Raw genomic sequence first — 13,327 nt, 5'->3', positions numbered from 1 at the left:
TAATATTATTACAATACTGAAGAATATACCCCACATACAACAATAAAATATTACAATGGTAATATTATTATTATTATTATTATTTTTTTTTTACATAGCAAATGACATGTGGCCCAGTTCTGGCCCACATCTCCCACATTCTTCTGGCCCACATACCGCGTGGAATGATGGCAATGACTCAACCTGAGTCTGGCTGACAGATGTCAGCCTCAACTGGACCGGATCTGGCCACAATCCCAGAAATGGTGTGGGCAAACCACCTGGCCCCAGATGTCACCCCACACCATTTCTGAGATGTGGCCCAGATCCGTCCAGTTGTTTTGTGGCTGACTTCTTCTGGGTTAGATATGGCACACATTTACCCTTTCTACATACAAAAGCATATGTAATTCATCCAGAATAAAGAAAACACTCATATTGTCTAAACTGCTTTATTAAAATATAAAAATTAGACAAATACAGATATTTAAAAATATATCTTTGCATAGACAGAGAAATCAGAAATACAAATGCATGTATAGATATAAAACAAATACATTTACATTATTACAAAATAAAACATACAGCTAAATATTTATAAATATAGTTATACCCATTTACAAAACATTTACCAGACACTTTTATCCAAAGCGACTTACAAATGAGGACAATGGAAGCAATCAAAATCAACAAAAGAGCAATGGTGTGCAAGTTTTTTAACAAGTCTCAGTTAGCTTAATGCAGTACATGTAGCACGTCTTTTTTAATTGCATAAAAAGAAAACAGATAGTATAGAAAAAGAACAGAGCATGCTAGTTTTAGAGGCTTTTTTATTATTATTTTTTTGCTTTTGTTAATTGTATTAAAAAACACAGATATAAAACAAAAAAATTATATAATCATGTGTTATTTATTTATTTATTTATTTATTTATTTATTTATTTATTTATTTAAAGAAAACAAGCAGTTAGTAAATGAAAGACAACATATACACATGGCATGTATCAGGGGTGGACTTACCCATTAGGCAAAGGTAGGCGACTGCCTTGGGCCCCCAAAAGCCAAGGGCCCGCCTAAAATGCTTTTCATATACGAGATGCGCATTAAGTGCGGACACGTTAACGGTTGCTGTTTATGGTGTTTATTACCACGACAACCGTCTGCGTTTCCGAGTTGAACGTGGTTCTTGTGGATCCTGCTTGTAGCAAATGAAAATATTATGCATCTGAAGCTGAATGCCCGCACGAGCGCGAGGTCTGTCTTTCCCAGCGCGCACACACCTCTCTCTCTCTGGGTCTGCTCTGTTCAGTGAGCGGGTGAAAGGAGCTGCGCTTTCAGTTAAACCACAGATATGTTGCTTCTCTAATTTTACATGCAAGTATAGCCGAAATCATAGCACAGCTATTGTCTTTACACTATTATAAACCAGGATTTTTTGTGCAGATTAACACACGATTATAAATCAAGACCCTATTTACACATCAACATCTTGGAAAGGGAGAGCTGGTTAGTCTTAATGGGTCCCGTTTCTGTCCCTATTTCATATTCATCCCGTTGTCTGACAACGAAATATATCAATGAAAATCAAAATACAGAATGTGGCACAGAGTGGCAAACAAATGTAGTAATAAATAATAAATGTACATTTGGCATGTTCAGAAGAAGTGAGCTGCCCTGTCATGTGAAAATGCAAACAGGTTTGTGTAAGTAAATTGCTCAGTGCAAAGAAAGAGAAGTAATGGGAACCTAGTATTTCAATGTTTTTTTTTTTTTTCATGTACATAAACAAGTTCTTTGAAAAACATCTATGACCTATGAAACATGTCTACTCTTCATGCTCTGTTAACTATGGTTTCACTAATAATAAACATATATTACATAAAGCATCCATATTTATCCATGCCCATGTTAATTAGATAAAAAAAACTGAAGGCCCAGTTTCACAAACGGGACCAGGAATAGGCCTTAGTTAAATTAAGATATTTAAGCACTTTTTACAAAAATGCCTTAGAAGAAAATGTTTCAGGTGTGCATCTTGACACAAAACAATGATACTGACATATTTAATGATATGTCAGAGCAAGATATTTTCAGTTGAGGCAGCTCAAACATGCACTTTAGTCTGGGACTAGTTTAAGCCTTGTCTGTGAAACCATGGGGAAAGGTATTCATTTAAGGTACATTTAGAACAGTTAAAAATGTGAAATTAAGTTAGGATTATTCAGGAGTTAACTCATGACAATCATGCAATAAATCGCGATTATATATTTTAGCCCTAAGTTAAAGTGACTAAAATAAAATGTAGGCTTACGCTGGTACTGTAACTCATCAGTGGACTTTCCTCGTCAATATAGGCTATATTTTTTCACACTTTTCTCATTCTCACTAATTCAAGTTTTTATATGAATGAACCTCTGAAGGGAACTGATTGTCTTCAGAAAAGTTTCGATCACATTTTCACTTTACCTGATAAAGTATAATTTATGAGCTGAACTGCTTTGTTTACAGCCATTACGGGGGAAACCACTATATTTCTGATGTTCCAAAAGCACCTCCTACCAGCAGAGAATGAATGTGCATTTTCAGTAATCCAGTCTGCAGTTTCTGTTCAAACTAATGTGAAAATTCACCCACATAAATCCATTTTAAATAATATAATAATTTAAATTTCTGACTCATCCCTTTTCTTAAAAAAAAAAGGTTCAATTGTGATGTTTATAATTTTATAATTTATTTAGTTTTTTGTTAAAACTTGTATCTTAACGCCAAAATCAATTGCTATTTCATGGTCTACAACATTGTCACGGATGCGCCAGGTCCTTCCACACACAGTACTCATTATCCCCGATCACAATCACCGGACTTTTGATTTGCTGCACCTGTCACCCTCTCATTAGCTCTGTTCTATATAAATCAGCCACAGACACACACTCTCTGTCTGGTCTCATCTAAGCGAACTACATTGTGAGCTATTGTGAACTAAACCTGACTCTCTGTTTATTTAATAGATTTCTATCATCATCATCTTCATCTTCAGTGGAGTTTTGGATTTCGGAGTGTGTCTGTGTACCTGTGGTTTCCCTACGAGCTTCAATTTATCTGCCATTGGCTCTTAACTCTCTGCCATTTCAATAAACTGTTCCATTTAACCTTGAAACGGTCTCCGTCATCTTCTGTCCCTGACAAACATAAGTATACAAATGTAAAGGAAAGAATCCCATTATAACATTTTATTTAACAAAGATTTGATGTTAAATGGCTCGTTCAGTGAATCGCTGGCCGTTTCAGTGATCAGCCGTGAAACAGTGATTCTGTTCAAATTCCCTTTAAAATCTTAGATGATTCACTTTGAGCTAAATTGACCTGTTTCCTTTACATGTGACACAGCTCTTGCAAATTAACATTACCTTTTTTATTTGATGTCTGTCATTTCGAAGCCAAAGTAATCTCATATTACATATTTTTTTTGTTTAGTATTAATTTGCCTGACTATTGTTTTGACCCTGTAGAAACCATAATCACAAACACACACAGACACACACACTCTCTCCCACATTTTGTTGGTTCCACTGTCGGGCCAGTGCGAGCCAGGGCTTAAAACGGGCCGGGCGGGGCTAATAGCTTCGGGCCAGTAGCACGAGGCCAAAATAGCACTGCGTTTCCACCGTCGGGCTAGAAGCTCCTCTGCGTTTCACTAAAACCCGCCCTTGGTTCATTGTGTTGGTTCATTCTGTTTTATCCAGTCCAAAGTCAATGTACCCTTCTACCAGGAGATTTTGGAGCACTTTATGCTTCCATCTGCTGACAAGCTTTATGGAGATGCTGATTTCATTTTGCAGGCAGGACTTTACCACCTGCCCACAGTGCCACAACCACTTCCAAGTGGTTTGCTGACCTTGATATTACTGTGCTTGATTGGCCAGACAACTCACCTGACCTGAACCTCACAGAGAATCTATGGGGTATGGTGAAGTAACATCTGACAAACAATACAGAGGAGCTGAAAGCTGCTTTCAAAGCAACCTGGGCTTCAGTAACGCCTCAGCAGTGCCACAGGCTGATTGCCTCCATTCCACACCGCATTGAAGTAGTAATTCGTGCAAAAGGAGCCCCAACCAAGTATTGAGTGCATATTAAATCTGCTTTGGAGATCTTGAACATTTCTGTTTTGTAAATCTTTTTTTGATTGATCTTTGAGAAAATATTCTAATTTTTCGAGATACTGATTTTTGTTTTCCCTAAGCTATAAGTCGTAACCATCAGAATTAAAACAAAAAACGCTTGAAATATTTCAGTTTGTGTGCAATGAATCTAGAATATAAGGAAGTTTGCTTTTTTTAATTAAATTACAAAAAATAAATGATATTCCATGATATTCAATTTTTTTTTAGATGTACCTGTACTAGTCTTATGGCCAATAGCATCTTGAAGAAGTTGTCTTACAGGAGGTTCGCTCCAACTCTGCTGGGGTGCAGCAGGCCGTCAGCACTTAAAAAAACTAGAAACAAAACAAGCAATCTAACACAGAGCCACACATATTTAGTATGCAGTTCCAGGTTTATTAAAAGGAAACACACTAAACCAGAGGTGAAATGCAAAAAAAAAATAAAAAATAATAATAATAATATATTAAATATATACAAAAAGAAAAAAATATATATAATAATTTTATAATAATAATAATAATAATAATAAAGATAACAGATTTTTTATTTTAGGTTTACTTGTTAATTTAATATTGCTCACATGGTCACTCATGTTAGGATGTCAAAACCACCTTAAAATAACTGTAATAAATAAAAAAGGTGTATTTTCCCAAAAGCAAATAATAGATTCATGGTGATATACAGTAGGTGAAATGATGTTGTGAAAATATGTAAAAAATGTATATTAGATTATTTAATTAGCTTTTTCAGCGTTTCCTACATCTCTGTCAGCAGCTCCCTTCAGAAATGTTGAAATCTTGGACATTCCCTTGTGTTGTAGAAGGATTATTTTGTCACTCTTGAAATCGCAGAACAGTTTTATCAATATTTGTTTACCATAAAAGATCAAAACAACTTTAGTTTTCAGCCAATTTTCACGCTCCTTGATAACGTTACGTCATTGGTAAACAGAAAAGTGTATAGGTTTAGGTTAAATAAATTAAGAAATTTCCAATCATCTATTGAAAAATTACCAGCAAAACCATAACAAAACGGTAAAAAGCTCTCATCTACACATAAAGATTTGATTGAAAGCTCAAACTTTCATAAATAAAAGCACAATATAGAGTTAGCATACCTAACTATACTATACGTATTTTTATATTATATTATATTTTTTATATATTAGCTGTACAAACAGCTTGTTTTGTTGTTTACTATTGCAAACTGGTGTATCTTACCATGTTATTCTAATGTATTGTCTTAATTATGAATGTACTGGTTTGTAGTGCGAACAGTTTTACCATTTACTGCACTTTGTTCTTCTTGTTATATCCCTATAACCATGGCCATAAGTCTCACACATTTTCATACAATTGCTTGGTGGATAGAATTAGATCACTACATAAACAATTCAACATGTCATTAAATTATGACACTGCTAATTTAAAATTCATTTTGGAGTTCAATGGCCTAGTGCAAAATGCCAAGCCTGCACATAATAGTGGGACAAAGTGGCACTTTTATAGTTTAAGATTTTGTATTGTTGTTTTTACGAACACTCATATATACACAGGTGCATCTCAAAAAAAAATGAAGAAAAAAATAGATTATCGTGAAAAAAGTTCATTTTTTTGTAACTTTTTCAAATAGTGAAATTTTCATATATTCTAGATTCAATACATGTAGAGTAAAACATTTCAAAAGTTATTTTTTATTTTTTTTATTTTGATAATTAGAGCTTAATTTAATTAATGTAATTATTGCATTTAAGAACACTGAAAATTATCAAAAAAATAATAAAAAGGAGTTAAACAAATAGTATTTAATTATTTAAAATGTTTTTTTAAAAAGACCTTGTCCTCTGGTGTGACATCTTTGTCCTGTGGTGTGACAGTACAGGCGTCACACCAGAGGACATTTTCTGTCACACCAAAGGACGTTTTAGCCTTTTGTGTCAATTAATGACCTTGCTATTCCAAGCTAACCTGTCATTAGTGGTAAGCAAGACACAATTGCATAATTTTCTATGATTATGTAGTTTGACATGCACTTTTTAATTAAAAATATATAATTTAGGGGTGTCATATTAATGGACAACAAAGCGTAAAACATTTGTAGTGGTTCCAAAAAAGTTTAAAGGATATGGTGTCACACTAGAGGACATGGTTTTCAGATACAAAATGTGTCAAGTTCCTGCGTTTTCAGAAATGTATGGATGAAAAAAAATTATGCCAGAGGTATTTATTAAAATCTTTATGTCACATCACAGGACAGTTTTGAGATTTGGCTCAAAAATGTAAAAAATCAAATAACATTGCAGCTTTATAACAGGTCTTTGTAGGACAAAGAAATGTGTGTATATCTAACTAACTATCTATCTATCTATCTATATGCCAACAAACAACATGCCAGAACTCAGCCTAAAACTGGTTTGTCACACATAGGCCAGATCTGGCCCACATACATCAAACCAGAACTCAACCTAAAACCGGTTTGTCACACATGGGCCAGATCTGGCCCACATACAATATGCCAGAACTGACACTAAAACCGTCTTGTTGTGTGTGGGCCAAATCTGGCCCAAATGACCTCTGCCACTGAGAACTGCCATATTTGGCCCAGAAGAGGCCCGGAAGTGTATGCTATCAGGGTAGGCAGCAGGGGATTCCGCTTGGTCTTAAAGTCTTCCTATGTTCTTAATTCAAACAATGCTTTGGGAAAAAAATATATTTATTTGTTATTTGTATGGTCTAGGTGATCATACAGTGTATGCCTGCAAATATGGAGAAACCGATGCCTTTAATACGGGATGATTCCGTATTATACGGAACAGTAGGCAACCCTATATAAAATGCAAAAGAGAATTGACTCGGGCCCCCCTAGTGTTTGGGGCCCTGGGCTGCAGCCTATGTTGCCCATTAGGATGATGTGGCCCTGGTTATGGTGACAATCATGAGGGTAAATTGCAGCTGCAGGGAAACAGAGACTCAGGTTGAATGGCGTAGTAAGTACTGACAGCAGTGCTCTGTTGGATGGATGCCATAGGTTTCTAGAACAAGGGACATTTAGTCTGGAAAAATCAGAAATGAAGCAAAGAAGAAGGTAAATATAAAGGATTTAGGGATTTTCTTCAAATGCAATAGAAATGTGATATGAGGAAGCTGAACATAGGGAGAGGAAATAGACAATGAAGCACAAAGTAATGAGAACAGATCCCTTTCCACATAAATTTTCTTCACCATTTTGGTGTTTCTTATGGTTCTATTGTCAATCACAGCACGTCAGAGAAAACATATCAAACAAAGTAAATATTACATGATAAGCAATAGGTAAGACTGCAGAAATGTTATTCATTTTAAGGGTTTAAAGTCTTGTTTTACATTATGTATTTTTCAAAACGAGTTGGCTGCAGAAATCACACAGAACAAAATGTTATTTCATATTAAGTAATTGAGTACGCTTCATTTAATAATGCAATTGAAAACATAATGCCATTGATTTGACAACTGAATATAATAATGTTGCGATTTCAATATTAATAAGAATTCATTAGTAAGTCTGTAAAGTTGTTCATACGTAAATAATTTACGTTTTAGGTTTCAGGTTACAGCAAAATGCTGTAAATACAGTACATCAGTATTGTACGGTTTAGTGCCTGTGAAAACATAAGTAAATGTACGTTTTGTAGAACCACATTTTACGTGAAATACATACAAATTCTCATGAGATCACATTGGCATAACATCAGTACGACGTTGTCACAGTGTCTGGGTTGTGTTCCCTGGGTAACCACTAGATGTCCTCCTTCCCCACGGTGTCGGTGACTTCCTGAACTACATTCCCCACGATCCCTGTCTCCTCATTGCACTCAGCTGTCACTGCCTGGCCCCTGCCTGGACTGTTTATTCTTTGGATTGCCCCTAAATAAAGACGTACTCACATTTGAATCTCTCGCCGTGTTTCCTTGTATCCCGGACGTGACAGAAACACCCCCAAAATCAGATACACAGCTATATCTCCTCACATTTCCCCCCCACACACACAGAGCGAGAGAAAAATATTTTAGGGAACTCGCCTGGTGGTTTTCTGGGGGACCAGGGGAGGTCACCGAGGAGGGGAGGTGGTCGAGAGGAGGCTCCAGGCTCAGCATCGCTCTCAAAACCATGGCCCCCCTTCGACCCTGGGCTCGGGTGGGACGAATCAGAGCCACTGGCTCACCATGGCGGACCGATAGGGGAGAAGAAGCGCAGGTCCGCCATGGTGGCACCACTGCCCATGATGGCCGCAGGGCCAGCGCCACGAGGCAAGATGGACGCCAGCCCAGCGCCACAGCACAGGGTGGTCACCAGCTCCACGCCACGAGGCCAGATGGCCGCAGCCCAGCGCCACTGCCCAAGATGGCCGCTGAGACATTTTTGGATTACTTCTCCATGTTGAACAAGATCCTAGAGGTTCCCAGGAGTGTTCACGTCACGGCTGCTGAGCCAGCGCCACAGTCCAAGATGGCCACCAGCTCAGCGTGCCCAGTACCATAGCACAAGATGGCCGCTAACCCATCGCCAATGCCCAAGATGGCCGCCAGCCCATCACCACAGCACAAGATGGCCGCCATCCCAGGGCCACTGCACAAGATGGCCGCCAGCCCAACATCACAGCACAAGATGGCCGCCAGCCCAGCGCCACAGCACAAGATGGCCGCCATCCCAGGGCCACTGCACAAGATGGCCGCCAGCCCAACATCACAGCACAAGATGGCCGCCAGCCCAGCGCCACAGCACCAGTTGGCCGCCAGCCCAGAGCCACTGCACAAGATGGCCGAATCCACACCTGTGTCGCCAGACAAGAGGGCCGACTCAATGCCTGAGTCTCCGGACAAGGTACCGCCGACTCGCCGTCATAGAGGGCGGAGGAGGAGACAGGCATCGACCGTTCCTCAAAGACTGAGGCGGTGCCCGATGCCGAGGCGGTGCCCGATGCTGTTCCGGAGGCCGAGGCGGTGCCCGATGCCGAGGCGGTTCCCGATGCCGAGGTGGTGCCCGATGCTGTTCCAGAGGCCGAGGCGGTGCCCGAGGCCGTTCCGGAGGCCGAGGCGGTGCCCGATGCTGTTCCGGATGCCGAGGCGGTGCCGGAGGCGGTCCCCGAGATGGTTCCCGAAGCCGAGGCACTTCACGTCTCCACAGGCCGTCCAGAGCACCTTCACGTCTCCACAGGCCATCCAGAGCACCTTCAGGTCTCCACAGGGGCCCGGGAAGGGCAGGTTTCATCCTGGCCGCTCAAATGGCGTGTTGTCCTCCCCTGGCCGTCTGCACAACCTGAACGGACGGATCCTCCGTGGCCACCTGAACTGCCTGGTCCCTTGTGGCCCCTGAACTTTCGGGTCCACCCTGGGCCCCTGAACTGACTGATCCACCTTGGCTACCGGTGGAGCCATCGCTTCCTGTCCCTGTTCCCCTACATGGCCCTGGCCCTCCATCCCTCCCCCTGTTCTACCTCCACCAGTCCACCTCCCTCCTTATCCTTTTTTTTTTTATTTATTAACTTCTGTTCCCATACCTCCACCAACAACCCCTGAAGTCTTGGAGTGTCAACCACCAAATCCCCACATTCCCCACTATGTCACAGTGTCTGGGTTGTGTTCCCTGGGTAACCACTAGATGTCCTCCTTCCCCACGGTGTCGGTCACTTCCTGAACTACATTCCCCATGATCCCTCATTGCACTCAGCTGTCACTGGTTAGTAATCATTGCACGCAGTCAATTCCCCATTAGCATTTGTCATGTCCCTGTGTATTTATACCGGTCTGTCTTAGTATGTGTCACGGAGTCCTTGTTTATTCTTGTCCGTCTCTAGTCGTGTTCTAGCCTGGTGTCCTTTTTTGTTTATCTTTTGGATATGTTTGGTATTGACCCCTGCCTGGACTGTTTATTCTTTGGATTGCCCCTAAATAAAGACGTACTCGCATTTGGATCTCTCACCGTGTTTCCTTGTATCCCGGACGTGACAGACGTGGGTTTAATAAAAGGAGCTGGACCAGTGGTGATAACAACAAAAACTGACTTTATGTATGTAAACCACAATAAAAAAAAAGGAAGCAATTGATTGTATGAGAAGTGGGCATTATTGTGCCATGCAATCACTCTCCAGTATGAACCCCATTGTTTCCTGTCAAAAAAAATAAGAGACAAAGGTCAGCCAACTCAGTGGAGATTTGTGCAAGACCTAAAAGCTATTAATGCTGCAGTTCAGGCGCATGCACCAAATGTGCTAATATTGTCTCAAGTGTCATCAGATGCCAAATGGTTGTCTATGGTCGATCTGGCAAATGACAGATCAGTATGCCAGTACACCCAGTCAGTAAATTTTAATGGGAAAGGTTACACTTTTACAAGATAATACCAAGGCTACTGGGAATCACCAACAATACATAAAAAGGCACTGAGAAGGAGTCAAGAACCATTACTCCTGACACCTGGCACCACTTAATGGTATGCAGACCAACAAAGGAGCAGTGTGAAAAAGACACTGTTAAACTGGTCATAAACCAAGCTTGTCAAAGTTACAGTTTGCACAACAGCAAGTTACATTTTTGGTGCATGTCATATGGGAGAGAGGAAGTCACTGTTTGCAAAACAAATTCCAAAACTAGCTACAAAGAAACAACTATTGTCATTCTTGGGAATGTGTTCATATTTTTGCACATTCATCCCAACTTATGCAATCCTAGAAACCCCTCTGAGCGCATCGGCTCATGGGAAGGTTTGCATTCTCATGACAAAGTGAAATGGACAAAGGAGGCAGAAAATGTCTTAATAATTAAAAAAAAACAACAAAATATTCCCCCCTCTCTAGGTCTGTCTGACTTGACACTCCCATTTCTGCAGACTGCGGGATGAATCCAGTAGGTTATTTTTTCTAGAAAATTAGGTCCTGTGGCTGCCAGGTTGCCAAATGCTTACAGGCAGTAGCAGCTGCAGAAAAACTATAATGGCTTCCCAAGAAATCATTGGTTATGCTGATGTCACACTGCTGGTTACACACGCTGTGTCAATAATTCTGCTGAAACAGGAAACTTTACATCTGTCTACTGCTCGCTGGCTAAGATACCACACTGTATTTCTTAAAAAAAAACTAATGTGACAGTGAAACGCTGCTCTGTGTTAAATCTTACCACTCTGTTACCTACACAGAGGGAGGAGGAAGAACTTTGCTGTGTAACTGTGCTTGAAGCTGTTTGCAAGCCATGGCCAGACCTCAGAGAGACCCCCTTTGACAATGCTGACATGATGCTTTTTGTTGAGGGGTCAGACTCTAGAGACCCTGAGACAGGCAAAACAAAGTTGGCTATGCTGTAACTATGGAACATGATGTGCTTTTGTCAGGGTCATTGCAGTTTCACAATTCAGTCCAAGCGGCTAAACTAGTGGCATTAACAGAGGCTTGCAGATTACTGCCTAATGACTGAACTTTCTGATTCTATTTCTGACGTGCAGACCTGTGCAAAAATGGAGAAAACAATGTGTATACATCAACATCACCAAATGATGATGAGAGACGATAGTATTGTGTCACCAACTTTGCAAAAAACCACCAAAAACACATCTTGAGAGTCCAGAAGCATTCACTGCATGATGAAGTCCATTAGCATGCAGTTAGAATGCCCTTATAATTCAAGCAATGAAAGAAAAAAATACCCAGGTATGAATTTTTATTTTTTTTATATTCATTGCACAAAGTACTTTTCTGAATATCATTACATAAAGATGCTAATAGTTTTATACAACAGTGTAGAGCAACACAGTGTTTCATTCCTAGCGCTACAAACCCTGCTTTTTTATTTTTTATTTTTTTATCAGTGTGTAATCATTTACAACATTTGATTTATATCAAGTATATAATATATTTAATTTTGTATATAATTTTTAGAATATATAAAATTACTATATTACTAAATTATAATTAATTATAATAATTATATAATTAATATATTATTATATATTATATTTTGACATTTGACAAAAGTCTTATGATTTTCATTTAAATTTCCAATGTAATTAAATAAACAGTTTTCAACAACCTAAAAATACATTAAAGTATGGTATTTATTTTATCTTATTTTATTTAGTTTTTTTTTTTTTAGGTTTTTTTTTTTTCAGCTTGTAAAAACATGACTTTATACATAATCAAGCTGAGATAATAACACACAAAATATATTGATCTACTTTGTAATTATTGTTAGTGACAGTAAGAATACAATTACCTGGCTGGAAATAATTTTGAAATTGTGATCCTGGTCCCTCACACCATTCATGATGTCACCAGCATAGACATACGGTGATCAGAGGTGGATTTAGTGAATTGGGGGCCCCAGGCAAATATAGGAATGGGGGCCTATACATTTGCACACATTTACATAGATCAACCTTGAGGTTCTTTTTTGTCGTGATGCTTGCTGTTGCACAATGGTGCCACATTGTTGTGTCCATTGTGTACATTTATTCATTTAGCAGACACTTTTGTATACTTATGTTGTAGACCATGAAATAGCAATTGATTTTGGCTTTGAGATACAAGTTTTGACAAAAAACAAAATAAATTATAAAATGATAAACATCACAAATAAACCTTTAAACTTTTTTTTAAGAAAAGGGATGAGTCGCAAATATAAATTATTATATTATTTAAAATGGATTTATGTGGGTGAATTTTCACATTGGTCTGAACAAAAACTGCAGACTGGATTACTGAAAATGCACATTCATTCTCTGCTGGTAGGAGGTGCTTTTGGAACATCAGAAATATAGTGGTTTTTCCCCCGTAATGGCTGTAAATAAAGCAGCTCAGATCATAAATTATACTTTATCAGGTAAAATTAAAATGTGATCTAAACTTTTCTAAAGACAATCAGTTCCCTTCAGAGGTTCATTCATATAAAAACTTGAATTAGTGAGAATGAGAAAAGCGTGAAAAAATATAGCCTATATTGATGAGGAAAGTCCACTGATGAGTTACTAGCGTAAGCCTACATTTTATTTTAGTCATCTTAACTTAGGGCTGAAATATATAATCGCGATTTATTGCATGATTGTCATGAGTTAACTCGTGAATAATCGCAACTTAATCTCACATTTTTATCTGTTCTAAACGTACCTTAAATTAATACCTTTTCCCCATGGTTTCACAGACAAGACTTAAACTAGTCC

The 13,327-nt window shown here is 38.9% G+C and overlaps 1 protein-coding gene across 1 annotated transcript in view; it reads right to left on the bottom strand.

Annotated features, from left to right (window-relative positions):
* The window catches only part of LOC109069595 (protocadherin-15-like), a 113,985-nt gene extending 105,581 nt beyond the window's left edge, over positions 1-8,404 (bottom strand). Inside the window, exon 1 of the mRNA XM_042769623.1 lies at positions 8,346-8,404. Within this exon, the coding sequence (XP_042625557.1) occupies positions 8,346-8,404 (59 nt within the window). The remainder of the gene's footprint in view (positions 1-8,345) is intronic.
* Between the last annotated feature and the right edge of the window lie 4,923 nt (positions 8,405-13,327).

The sequence above is a fragment of the Cyprinus carpio genome, chromosome A13, assembly GCF_018340385.1.
Source record: "Cyprinus carpio isolate SPL01 chromosome A13, ASM1834038v1, whole genome shotgun sequence".
Lineage (NCBI taxonomy): Eukaryota > Metazoa > Chordata > Actinopteri > Cypriniformes > Cyprinidae > Cyprinus > Cyprinus carpio.
The sequence above is the reverse complement of the archived record's forward strand: the minus strand, read 5'-3'. Positions and strand labels throughout refer to the sequence as shown.